Source organism: Anabrus simplex, chromosome 1, assembly GCF_040414725.1.
Source record: "Anabrus simplex isolate iqAnaSimp1 chromosome 1, ASM4041472v1, whole genome shotgun sequence".
Lineage (NCBI taxonomy): Eukaryota > Metazoa > Arthropoda > Insecta > Orthoptera > Tettigoniidae > Anabrus > Anabrus simplex.
Genome location: NC_090265.1, coordinates 1,751,663,722 through 1,751,678,109, shown reverse-complemented (window position 1 = coordinate 1,751,678,109; position 14,388 = coordinate 1,751,663,722). Strand labels below are relative to the sequence as shown.

At 37.4% G+C, this 14,388-nt stretch overlaps 1 protein-coding gene across 1 annotated transcript in view; it reads right to left on the bottom strand.

Annotated features, from left to right (window-relative positions):
* The window catches only part of GEFmeso (Guanine nucleotide exchange factor in mesoderm), a 199,584-nt gene that overhangs the window by 9,350 nt on the left and 175,846 nt on the right, over positions 1–14,388 (bottom strand). Inside the window, exons 5-12 of the mRNA XM_068226715.1 lie at positions 12,663–12,763; positions 10,322–10,438; positions 10,076–10,226; positions 8,149–8,310; positions 6,335–6,490; positions 4,631–4,856; positions 2,756–2,913; positions 2,201–2,302 (exon numbers count right to left, since the gene is read on the bottom strand). Of these exons, the coding sequence (XP_068082816.1) occupies positions 2,201–2,302; positions 2,756–2,913; positions 4,631–4,856; positions 6,335–6,490; positions 8,149–8,310; positions 10,076–10,226; positions 10,322–10,438; positions 12,663–12,763 (1,173 nt within the window). The remainder of the gene's footprint in view (positions 1–2,200; positions 2,303–2,755; positions 2,914–4,630; positions 4,857–6,334; positions 6,491–8,148; positions 8,311–10,075; positions 10,227–10,321; positions 10,439–12,662; positions 12,764–14,388) is intronic.

Genomic DNA, 14,388 nt, shown 5'->3' with positions numbered 1-14,388 from the left:
TAACGCCTGTTATGTTCCGATACTATCCTATGGCTCGGAGACTTGAATAATGAAAGGAAGAGATTGGCAGAGTGCAGGCAAGTTAAATGACATTGTTGATGAACAAAAGGAGAGAGATTAAGAAATGAGAAGGTGAAATAAGTACTGAATACAGAAGAGGGAAGAAAGCCATGTCAACTAAGGTGGTACAAGCATGTCAAATGAATGGAGGATACAAGGATACCTAGAAAAATGTACGACATGGAAGTGGGCAGCATGAGGTCGAGGTGAAGGCTGAGAGACCCATGGCTGATGGGAGTGAATGACTGTGACGAGAAGAGAGGAGAAGACTGAAAATGAGTATCAACAGAAAGCTGGTGGAATGACAGGAAATGATGATTCCAACCCTTACAACTGTGCTAGATGATGATGATGATGAACAGGGCATATGAGCTGTCAAAGGAAGACATTTCAACTTCTTCAAAATTTTAACTTTTCTTCAACTCGTAAGTCTTAAGAGACACCAGAGCGCTGAAAAGTGGCTCCCTGATGTGCTGCTAAATCTAGTGTCAAGGGCCTTTTAAATTTAACACATTGACGACCGGCCCTGGAGATCTCCATAGTACTGCGGCCAGCTGTTGTTGATAGACATCATTTGTAGCTTGTTGTGCTATCTGTTGGCTATAATTTGAACTACTTTCAATCATGTCATGGAGTAGAGGCATTGAAGATTTTAGTGTCAATGTATTTTTTTTACTCTACGATCTTTGTAGCCCTGGAAACTTCAGGTATACATGAGTGTTCTTATGCATCGAGAATCACAGTACAAGATGGCATGCCCATGGCAACATGCCCTATGTGACGACGAAGTATTTCAACATTTATATGCAGATTCATTATTTGATGTGCAACATGGGTGATGAGCCCTGAGAATTCTCGCTTTTATGCACCTTGTATTTCCTTGATTATTAGTGAAATTGTGGGCAAGATTATGAGTTCCAAAAGGTATAGTCATGGAATATAAATTATCGCTGCATCTTTCTTTCTTTCTTTCTTTCTTTCTTTCTTTCTTTCTTGCTTTAAACCTTCAATATCAATATCAATATTGATCTGCATTTAGGGCAGTCGCCCAGGTGGCAGATTCCTATCTGTTGTTTTCCTAGCCTTTTCCTAAATAATTGGAAATTTATTGAACGTCTCCCTTGGTAAGTTATTCCAATCCCTAACTCCCCTTCCTATAAATGAATATTTGCCCCAGTTTGTCCTTTTGAATTCCAACTTTATCTTCATATTGTGATCATTCCTACTTTTATAAACGCCACTCAAACTTATTCGTCTGCTAATGTCATTCCACGCCATCTCTCCGCTGACAGCTCGAAACATACCACTTAAAGATAAAAATTTCATAATGTTCCATATTGAAATGTATCACAATGAAATTGAAGTAATAAATAAGGTAGTTCAACCTATTCAATACAAATAAATATGAAATGTAGTATTACATTCCTATTTAATTAAAAGCGGAAGCGGTACCGGTTTCGACCCTAATCTGGGTCATCATCAGCCGAATAAAATGCAAAAAACAATGCATAGGTAAATAAGAAATTAAAGAGTGAGTCTTTCACAAAAACAGTTGAAGAGGCAAAATATGTTAATGGGGATTGGCACTGTGCAATTTTAAATCGTAAAATCTAGAAGAAGTAGAAAGACAGTTACTTATAAGAAGTAAGGCGCGATCTTCTGAATAGTAGCACAACACACGTCAACTGTTCTAAAGAATCTACAAGATCCTGTTTACATACTTAAATTATATTATTTATATATATATATATATATACACACACACACACATTTTCGCAACCGAAGCAATTACAGACTGGTTCATCAAGCTATTCACCGAGTTCCATTGGCATTTGAAAGCACAGTGCCAGACATTGAGTGTGTTGCACTGATCTTCAGGAGCTAGCAATTCGCTTCATCTAGGATATGATGGAGAGACTTATATTCCAAACAAATCCGGCCAGTGACCAAAAAATCCATAACCTTGCTCCAGTGAAGTACTACGCACCAATGTAAAGAAAAGCCATTGGTTTGTTCAAATTGCTATTAAAGACAATGACCATTTTTAAAAGTTGAAATGTTCAGAAATGTTCCATGACTGAGATATTAGGAATGATTTCCTAATTTATTTACCAGAAATGTGATAAAAACTTCTCATTACCTTGATCTTAGCTGGCGAAGCTGAGCGAAGACCGTCTCGACTCTGACTTCGATCCCGGCTACTGCTTGAAGCTCGACGACCACGGCGATGCGAGGATGGCGACTGAAATAGAACATGAATTGTTCATTAACTATCAGATATCATTCCTAGTGAAGATAAAATGGAAGCTACTAAGTGACTAGTGTTTTTATTACGTAACAAACAGACAGGTACTTTGAAGAAGACATCCACAGTATTCATAAAATGGTGTAAGTTGTTAAGCTATAAAACATTAGCATTTAATAGCGAAAAGAAAAATTGTTCAATTTATTTTTGTAACATAATCAGGAAATTTTAGAAAATAAATATTTGAGTATGACTGCCATAAGGGAGTGGTACAGAAGATGACAAATATGTGGAAGAGAAAAAATTGAGAATAGAAGTTACACCATTATGGAGGCACAGAGAAATGGCAGATGAGTTATCGTTCACATCAACATCTCTAATCCACATGAAAGTAAACATCTCAAACCAGGAGTACAGAAAGTGATCGCTGTGAAGATAATGAATACATACCTCTCCAGAAAGTCCCACATCAGATTTGTACGTTCTCTTCAAGCGGTGCCGGAGACCTGTCTCAGACTTGCGTCGTTCTCTCTCCTGCTTCCTCTTTTCCAGGTACTCGGGAGCTGAGTGTTGTCGTTTAGGAGTATTTTTGTCAGCCATAATCTCATCTGAAATAAGTATTTCTAGATCAGCAATGAAGTCTTAACTTTCAGAAGGATAAGAAGAAGTCCAAATTAAAGTAATAATACAGGCTTCAGAATTGATGTTCAACTCAAGTTGGTATTAATGCCACCTAAACTTAATCAGGGCTCTAATTAAAGTTTCCATTGAAAGAAACCTTTCCAATAAATGAAAATGAGAACAAAGAATATTCACTTAAAGGAGTCTGTTTTGATTTAAGTAATGTATTTCTTTCATTCCCACTCTATAAAAATACTGTATATATTTATATATCTAAATATGCACGCAATGCTAATAATAGGATAAGTGAACAAAGAATGTCTTAAAATACCAAAATTCAATTTTTTTTATCAAGAACATGCAGCAGAATTACAAAATAGGACTCTCACTTTTGTGACATGCGTAAGGGCACTTAATTCCTGTCAGGGTGCATACGAACAGGTAGATGTGCTCCCTGTCACCACTTGATGTTCCTACAGAAAATCTATCGGCCAGGATTCAAATAGTTTAATGCAGATGCACAGCTGTAACTTCTACATTTTTTCCATATTTATACAAATCTGACTGATGATTATGCAAAGTTAAAATATCTATCATCTATGTGCGTCTACAATCTCACCTATGTAAGTCATTCTTTCTCAGTCTTTTCCTTATCCAGTTGGACAATATAGCCTGTCATTTACTTTTATTTGGTTATAAGGTAGCCTTCTGTAGTCAGGGACTGTTTTATACTGATATCATCTTATGAGTGGTGAAATGTGACACTTGCTCCTAAATAGATTGACTACCAAATTAAAAGAAAGAGAAAATTATCTACATTTCTGAAAATCATTGCCATTCACTGTTCAACAGACCAATATACATAATACAGTATCCACAAATTACTGATTTCAGTAATACCACATTTAATCTAATACTGGTGCCAGCCTTCGTAGTGTAACGGTTAGTGTTATCAGCTGCTGTCCTTGGGGTCAGGGTTCAATTCCTGGTACTGCCAGAAATTTAAGAATGGCAGGAGGGCTGGTATGTAGTTGAAATGGTACATGCAGCTCACCTCCATTGGGGGTAGGCATGAAAAGAGCTGCACCACCTCAGGATGAGGACACAAGTTTACTTCTTTTATCCAGTATTGATCAGAATACAGAAAATAAATTTATGAAAAATATTTTATCACCATGTAAAGTATTACCTTAATTGCATTCTATGTGTGCCCCGTATGTAGCATGGCAGATATCCAGTTGGTTCAACATTAGCAGTGAAAAAAGAAAAAAAAAAAGTAATGAAATGGCATATGGCTTTTAGTGCCGGGAATGTCCGAGGACAAGTTCGGCTCACCAGATGCAGGTCTCTCGATTTGGCTCCCATAGGCGACCTGCGTGTCGTGATGAGGATGAAATGATAATGAAGACGACACATATACCCAGTCCCCATGCCAGCGAAATTAACCAATTATGGTTAAAATTCCCGACCCTGCCGGGAATCGAATCCGGGACTCCTGTGACCAAAGGTCAGCACGTTAACCATTTAGTCATGGAGCCGGACATATTAGCAGTAATATAGTACTATAATAATCATCCAATAATTTGTGGACAGTCTGAATGACCTATGAGCGTTATGAATTCATACTGCCATCTATAATATCTTGCCTTATTTTCACTTCTCTGTCAATACACCTCATTTCTAAAAGTAAAAACTGTATCTTACCATCAGTCCGATTTTGTCCAAGTTCCATGACAAGCTGTCGAGCATGTGAAGGAATCACAGCGTTGTAGTTTTCAAGGATCACTCTCTTGAGCTGCATCGTCCATTCTCGTTTCTGCTCTAAGTTGCGTGCTTGCAAGGTGTACTGTAGTCTTGGGTTGTCAAAGGGTATCACATGAAAACTTAAAGGTTCTCCAGGTACACTCTCAATTAACATGAGATTGGAGCACTGTAAAGAAATTATAAGAAAGCTTTAATAATACAGTAAATGAATGCATACAGAAAGAATATACTCCAAAATGTTACAGCAAATCTGATGGTTAAGAAAGGGTTGGGTTTTTTTTGTTTTACGTTGCACCGACACAGATATGTCTTACGGCGACGATGGGATAGGAAAGGCCTAGGAATTGGGAGGAAGCGGCCGTGGCCTTAATTAAGGTACAGCCCCGGCATTTGCCTGGTGTAAAAATGGGAAACCACGGAAAACCATTTTCAGGGCTGCCGACAGTGGGGCTCGAACCCACAATCTCCCAATTACTGGACACTGGCCGCACTTAAGCGACTGCAGCTATCGCGCTCAGTGGTTAAGAAATTGAGGTATATGGTGGGGAATAGGGATTATAATCGTGCATTGACTTCCACGTGCACAAAACTAGACAGAGTTACTTCACAAACACTGGGCTTGGAAAATGGCAGGAATTTTTATTTGAAACAAATTAAAAGTTAATTTTGTACATGAGTAGATATGTTAACTAATCAATTTGGATGTTATTCTTTCTCCAAAGAAAAGAAAAATAAGTCAAAAATATAGATATGTTGCCTCGGGTTAATACCCAGCAATGAGCACAAAGAATTATACATAGGTTTCAATATCGTTCTTTCTGAAGAGGAAATCAAAATTACACTGCAGTGGTGTCAACAGATAAAAATTAAAGTAAGTAGGTGTCAGTTTCACTCTTTGTTGATTTACAGGTGTGGGTGAAACTCCCAAGAGGCAACTGGCGACAGAGACACATCACATTCCTTTACATTTTAATTTGGATATGCCTTTATATTTTGTATCCATTTTATGTTTTGTTATGATAAATCACAGGAAAGAAAGCATGGACTTACGTGACTAGCACACAATCAACAAACATGCTAAGCAGACAGGAAATGGACCTACACGTTATCGATAGATATCGACAATTGAACTAAAATTGCAGTGGTGTGCGACACTGTTTCGAGATTTTAGTGATTAAAAAACATCAATAATTCAACTGGAAGATTAAGGAATTTTATAGAAGACGTTTCCAGTAGAAAATTCAATCTGTTTTTACTCATAATGCTTTTACAGGAGGGTGATGTTGGTGCTCATTAAACTTGGGGCTCCCTGCAGTTGCAGGTGCTGCAAGGCCCTAAAATTGGCCCTGCTGAAAACAATACCGATCAGTTTAGAATTCAAAAAGCTTGAAACTTTATAATGCAATCTATGGATCATTACATAAGGCCAATACTATGCAGTGAAGGATTAAGGATCACAACCACATTTGATTGAAGTTTTTCAGAGAGAACATAATCTAAACCAAATCCTAAATAGAAACAGGATTCATACTAAAGAATTGAAAACTTAGTGTTGTGACTTAATTTATGATGGTAGACGAATGTACATGATTTCACAACAAAAAGTATATCTTGGCACAATTCAGTGAGAGCAAGAAAACTCACCATGATGTGTGTTTTGTAGCCTAAAATTCCCTCTTCTTTTTTCTTGGTAATGAGTAACATCTTGTCAAAGAGAAAGGCATGCCTCATAGCCTTGGCACCATACATACGAAATGCTCCCTCAGCACAGAGTTCACCGAAGGTTGTAAGATCCTCACCCTGCAAAAGAGAAGTAAAAAATAATTTTCAGGTAATACAATGGTCAAGCAAAATAAATGTGAATAAATAATATAGTGTAAAATGTTATCTCAAAACTCCAAACTGCAGAAATGAAGTTCCTACGCACCATGATACATAAGACCAGGAAGGACAAGTCCGAGGGGAGGTGGGAATAGGGGACTTCCTACTACAGAGGATCCAGAAAGCAAGACTGAAGTGGTTTGGCCATGTAAGAAGGATGAGTGCGAGCAAGATTGCAAGAAGAGCATATGAAACACAAGTAAAAGGAAAAAGACCAGTGGGCAGACCCAGAGGCAAATGGACCAATCTGGTGAAGAAAGATGTTGAGGAGAGAGGACAAGATTGGGAGAAGATCAAGAAAGAACAGTGGTTCATTGAAAGATGGAGGGGGCTCATACACCACACCCGGGCAACTGGAGATAGTCAATGAAGATGATGATGACTGTAAAATGTTAGACGGTGCTCAAAAAAAATCTCTAATGAATAATCATTGCAAAATTTTAATCTTAGTTACACTTCACTATATATAGAATAAATCTGAATTTGACACTTGACCTTTGTCAGTTTATTTCTTAAGTCCTATGAGCTTTGTCTGTGTGTGACCTCTATTTGTTTGGAACCAATAATTTTGTTTTACCCTGAAACACAAATAACCACCACATCTGTCCTATAACCTGTGGTTTTGTATTCAGTTGTGAGAAATTTTAAATGAAATATAGAACTGGGATGAAAAAGGCCATGACCTGTATCTGACTGATATGTCCAAGCACTTACATCTCCCAAACCCAAGGTAGTGGTCAATATTAATCAACTCAAAGGAAGATACTGCAAAATAGTTAACTATATTATTCTAAGACCAATAAGCATTTCCATCCACTCCACTTCCTTTGATCACTTTTGATAAACATACAGTGTAAGCCAGGGGAAAATCTGTAGTTGAACAATATAACTGTGCAGTTCCAGAAATTAAATTTGCATAGAAAACAACACCACCTGCTGTCACTTACTATAGGGTAATTCACAAATGGTATGATATCAATGACATGAAGCCTGCCAATTCATACAATCACTCTTCTGAAGCTTCTCAAATAAAAAGGCAGGAACATGTAGTATATTGTAGCACTGAACATGCATCCACTGAATTTTCCTAATCCAACTCTGCTTTCCAAGCCTATGCATTACAATCTACCAATGTGAGGTTCATCACACAAATTAAAGTTATGATGTATGTATGTACTCTTTTAACATAAATTGGAAATGTTACTTTGGAATTAATATAAATAATTGAAAATGTGAGCATAGGAATGCACACAAAGGCAGGCTACCTTGAAATGAGGTATTTCTTTATAAACATGTGCTCAAATAAACTGTCAACAAATTTTGTAATTTACAAAAACTTTCTTCATCTCATTATCTTAATCAATGAGCACACCATCTGTAACATTTTTAACATGTTAGCTCACCAATTAAGCAGTTTTAACAGTAAAATGCTTATTGTAGAGCAGGACAAGAAAGAAACATTTCATCTTCAAATCTTTGATATTCCAGGAAAATGGTTCCAGTATGAAGTGATAAATTTCAAACAAGCAAACAAATATAAGACACTCCGAATTACAGTTCTATTTAAATAGACTCACCTCCCAGCCATACAGTAAGCTCTGTATCTCCTGCACCCGGACTGCGTGTTCATGACGCCTCTTCATGTTGTTGATATGATGAGCAATGCCTGTCATAGTGGACAAAGCATCCACTATGTCATTGTACCCCTCTGCTTCATAAACATAGTGTTTTACTATATTCTGAAACAGAAGATTAATACAGCTATATAAGGTACTGTATATTCATTAATCTCAAAATTTATATTTAATTCAGTACATGGGAAGGAGGTATGTGATAGCTGAGTGATATTTTCACTGGTTTCTCATCAAGGTAGCTGCAGTCTGAATCCCAGATTCCATGTAAACCTAGAGGTGCCTGGGTTGAAACCACAATGTGTACCTATCATGTAAAACTACAACCTAGCTTTTTTCCTATTTAATTTACCATATTGATAGAAAACTAAAAATAACTAAACTAACATCTTATGGATAGGGAATTGCAACCATTTTATTTCGGAAGACATACGAGTGGAATAAGGGAATAATAAATTCAGATATTTCCTAAGAGAGAGAGTTGAAAATGTGACAAGAGGAAGTATACTTTCCTCTGAATGATATTACACCGGTGAATTAGAAATGTACGAAAATAAAAACTATTAAATTAAATGAATTAAATGACTGATGGCATACAAAGGAACTATTTCCCCATCTTGATGCACTCCATTATGGAATAATTTGGTCTTTGATAGGAAGAAAGAAAGAAAGAAAGAAAGAAAGAAAGAAAGAAAGAAATCAATGAAGACTAGCACAAAAATTAACATGGGATATCTACACAAAGAAATGTCTATCAATAAATGCAAAAATAAAACACTACAACACAGTTATAAAACCGGAAGCTACATATGCAGCAGAAACACTTTTTCACCTGAATAAACAATCAAAGACTGACAGACCTCAGAAAATTGAAAGGAGGATTGGAAGAACCTGCATCAACAAAAAATACCAGAAGGATGGACAGTGGCGGTTAATACCTAACAAAGTCGTGTACAAAGAACTAGAACCCATTACAGATACTATGCGTAAGAAGAGACTGGGATTCTGTGGACATATCATGAGGATGCAGGATTCGAGACTTCTGAAACAACTAGTACAACACAATCTCGTCTCAAAAAATACCACAACAGGATGTAAATGGATCAGAGAAGTAAGAGAGGATCTGACGGAAATAGGCCTTACAACAGAAGACACCACAAATAAGATAAAATTTAATACAAAACTGAAGAATACAAACCTCCGCTTTACCCTTCCACAAAACAAACCAACAACACGCATATTTTCAACTGAGGAAAGGGCACGAAGATCGGAGCGTCTGAAGAAGTACTGGGAAGACCACAAAGCCCGAACAATCCCTTCAAAGAGACCTGAACGACAGACTGACTAAAGTGATCCTATGTGGTCATAAAAGAAGAAGAAGAACACTAGAACTGAACTTGCAATTTACTCATCATTCAAACTTAAATGCTGCTTAGACACAGTTTTCAGTTTCTAAATTGAAAGTTCCTTCTTGTAAACTTCTCCAGTGTTCTTTATGTTATAATTTATTCTTGTGTATTATACCGACATGGTGTTACAAACTGACTCATGCATTTCCCAAGAGAAAAACAACTAGAAAACAAAAGCGAACATTTTCTTCCAAAACTTTGCTTCCCCTGCCACCCTCCTAACAAACACTATCCAGTTAGTACTGTATAGGAAAAATGATTTTATGATAATCATTTTTTTCTGCAATTATTGTGTCAAATTTGAAGAATCAGAATAAGCAAATATAGTACTAAGACAGAACACAAAACCTAAGGATTCTCAACCAAGATGCCTTCTCATAAAACTCAGATCCTTTGAATCTTCTCATTTCCCATGCTCTTATAATATTTATTCCTGATGAATATTCAATCCCATGGAAACTTACCTGAAGTAGAAGATGATATTTCAGAATTCTTTGTACTGGTTTCAACAAGTAAGATCCAAGTGGCAATGTATGCTGTAAGGCAGTCTGCCTTTCTCGAAACAGTCTAACCGCAGCCTCTTGTCTCATTAGTTCTGTTAATACTGACACCGTTCTGAAATATATAAAAATGTAACATCATAAGACTGCATAATACTCGAGAGTCAATTCACTTCCCAACTTGAAAGGAATATATTGTTATAAACATACCTGGGGTAATTGGTGCAGTACTGAGTATAGATGGAGAATCCAGCATTTTTCCTGACAAAGCAGCGTGCCACTTGTACGGGATCCAGCCCACACTGCTCCAACTCCTGAAGAAAGCCACTGTAACAAATCACATTAATTGTGAAGAACTTCTAATTATAGGCTAATTTTTATACTGTTTAGTTTTAGAAATATGGGTTTCCAAAGATGATATATGACTCTACTAAACATCCATTCAAAACCAGCAAAATGGACACAAGAATTATGTAAGTTTGTCAAGAGTGTCGCTACTGTTCCACATTTAGGATGAAATGAAAAGTGAAGTTTTGGAACAACCAGTTTCCATTCTGCTACTCTCCCAATAAAACTAATTGTCATATTGCTACTGATCTGTATTTAGGGCTAACGTCCAGGTGGCAGATTCCTTATCTGTTGTATACCTAGTCTTTTCTTAAATAATTGCAAAGAATTTGGAAATTTCCTGAATATCTCCCTTGGTAAATTATTCCAATCCCTAACTCCCCTTCCACATTTGCCCCAATTTGTCTTCTTGAATTCCAACTTCATACTACTTTTAAAAACACCACTAAAACTTATTCGTCTACTAATGTCATTCCACATCATCTCTCCACTGACAGCTCGGAACATATTACTTAACATAGATGTTGATTCCCATAGGGAACCTGAAATATTTGTCCTGAATAAGTAAATTTATAATACCAATATAAATGGTCCATTATTAGACATTATAAATTTTCCAGTTAACTCATTCCTGGTTGCCAGCATTTTGCCCCAGTGTGCTAAGTTGGGCTCATCAGTTGGTAAATAGCACACCCAGAATCAACATCTATATCATCTGATGGCCGGGCAGGCATCAATTTTTGGTAATGAGACAAAGTCTCTCATAGTGCATTGGCACTGCCAGTGGCTCCAAGTAGCCTACGCAGTGGGCTCCATGGGATGCACTAGCCATGCGTCTTGGTGGGTGTGCTATTTACCAACTGATGAGCCCAACTTAACATATTACTTAGTCAAGCAGCTTGTTTCCTTTTCCCCCCCAAGTCTTCCCAGACTTTCATAACTACTGTTTTGTTGGAAATCAGCCAGAACAAATCAAGCTGCTTTTCTTTGGATTTTTTCCAGTTCTTAAATCATAAATAGTAGTGAGAAGCTTTTAAAGGCAATATAATTGTCCATTAATCTCAAAATCTACCATCACAAAGAATTTATGAAGTGATTTAGCCCAACTTGAAGTATGAGATTGAAAATGTTATTATTGGCATTTCTCAATTCCTCCAACCCTATGTAGATGGATGTATTCACTGTTTTTGTTTTGTGCTGGTATAGTGTGATGTGTATGTAAATGAAGATGTGTTTTAAGCAACACAAACACACAGATCCCAAGCCAGAGGAATGAACCATATGCAGTTAAAATCCCCAGCCTTACTGAGAATCGAACCCGGGATCCTCAAAACAGAGGGCCAGTAGTATGCTGACCATTCAGTCACGGAGCTCGACTGATGACATTGAAAATAAATTACCAAATTATTTTTCAATATGAACTAATAATGTCATTGTTTTTACGTCCCACTAACTACTTTTACGGATTTCGAAGACGCCGAGGTGCCGGAATTTTGTCCCAACACGAGGCTGACGTATATGAGCACCTTCAAATACTACCGAACCGAGCCGGGATCGAACCCGCCAACTTGAGATCAGAAGGCCAGCGCTCTACCACCTGAGTTACTCAGCCCGGCTATGAAAATGAAATATTAATAGGCTTATAACAATTACCCAAGGCATGTGTACAACAGTTTCCTGAACAAATGTTTACAAACCCACTAAATATTACGTTATTTTAATATCTTCAATACCAAATACAAAGTGTGTTGCAATTTTCATTTATAAAATGTGCGAAAAACTTATAAAATGAGTGAAGCTAGTAAACTTTTATCTTTCTTCACACTTCAGAGGCTTTGACCCGTCCAATGATATTAACACGGAGACTAATGTCCTGGCAATATGCTACACTGGGATCATTTCACATTTTAAAACATTGATGCCCTGAGGTTTATTGCAATGAGGTTTCAATAAAATCATTTCTTGTAACATTTATGTTCATCCTCAAGATTTTAATATACTTCTTGGCAGATAGAATCTTTATGTTGACAGCCCTCCAGAAAATCCATAAACCGTTAAAAAACAGTAGTTAGTGGGACGTAAAGCCAATACCATTAATTATTATTATTATTATTATTATTATTATTATTATTATTATTACAGTGCATAAAAAGATGCCATTTTACTCAGCATTGCTACTACCATATCTAAGAAAATTCCATACCTGTTGAACTTGTAAATTTCTTCAATGTTACTGAAGAGATCACCGAGCTGTTTCTCCGACAGAGGACAGTCAGACGATGACCGCCATCGATCGAGGTACCCCTGCAAGAAAAGCAAAAGAGAAAAGTTATGATAAGGATTTCCAATGTAGGCTATTTTTTTTTTTTTTTTTTTTTTTTTTTTTTATCAAACTATTGTCAGGAATGGGACGGTCCTAGAATGACATCAAGTTTCCTGTAATAACTAGTCAGTAGTCAGCAAAAAAGTTGAAAAATCTTAGATGTGACGATTGTTGGTTCATCTGCGCCTAACATGTTCCACAACATTTTCTAGTACACCTGAGTAACTTTATTTTTGAATATCTAACCGGATTTATACGGCTCATATGCTAATTCATTTTACAACGTTATAAGTGGTTATGAACGAGCCTCCATGGCTCAGACGGCATCGCATCGGCCTCTCACCGCTGGATACCGTGGTTCAAATCCCGGTCACTCCATGTGAAATTTGTGCTGGACAATGCGGAGGCGGGGCAGGTTTTTCTCCGGGTATTCCGGTTTTCCCTGTCATCTTTCATTCCAGCAACACTCTCCATTCTCATTTCATAGCATCTATCATTCATTAATAAATCACTTTGGGAGTGGCGACCCCATCGTAATAATAGCCTATATCTGCTTCATTCATTACATCCCTGACCCGGTCAATGACCGGAAAACAGGTTGTAGGTTTCTCGTCGTGGAGGTAATTGTTTTATGGGGTAAAATAAGAAAATTGTCAATGCCTTGCAACGCGCTTTGTGAGAAGATAACGAAGGATTTTGAGCCTACGAAGAATGAAGGGCATCATCGTGAAAAATGTCTCTCCAAGGCTAATACCATCAGGGAATAAAAGTTTATTATCGAGGTAGAGCAGAACACATGGAAGAAAGAGACCTTTCGCAAGTAAGTAGAAGCAATGTCAGACTCAATATTGGTTCAGTCACTTGATCGTTGTCCTCCTGTTCCCAAGATGGCGAGTTCGATCCCGGGTAAGGTTGTGGGAATCGCTTCAATGCGAGAACTCTTGTGTTGTTAGAACTCCTGTGGGACAACATTCTTACAGTCCGTCGTCTCTTAGAATCTATGGCAATTGAAGAAATAACATTATTGGTCTCTCTCTAACAAGCTAAATCGGCTGAAGACTTGTACTGTCTAATCCATAAAGTAAACACCTATAATCAGTTTATCTCTAAGTCAACAAAGTTGGTTTCTCTTCGGGGCTAAACAACGGAATCTATTTCTTCTTTTAGAACCAAAAGCAGCTTCGTATTTCGATACCCCGCGTCTAGGGTCTCTAAGGTAAGAGCATAAGGGAGGAGTTCAGCACTTCCAACTCAATGGACCATACAGAGACTAGAAATGAGATTTCTCCACGGACCGACAGCCATTTCAGTGAATGTCATGTGCAAGTCGACAACAGAGCGAGACAGCTGCACATCTTATCGTCTTACACACACACATACTTCCGACCGCACCCTACGGCACAAATCATTCATGAAACAATTAACTAGGGAGGAAGGTTAATTTGGCAGCAAGGTTTGAGAAGATTTACTTCAGTTAAATTAACAGAATACAGGGCTGATCAAGGAATCTACCTACACTGACATTGGTATTTCATAGGAAAGCGGAGGAGTAGTATTTATTATTTATTTAAGTTAGCGTCAGAAATACAAAATATGGAACATGGAA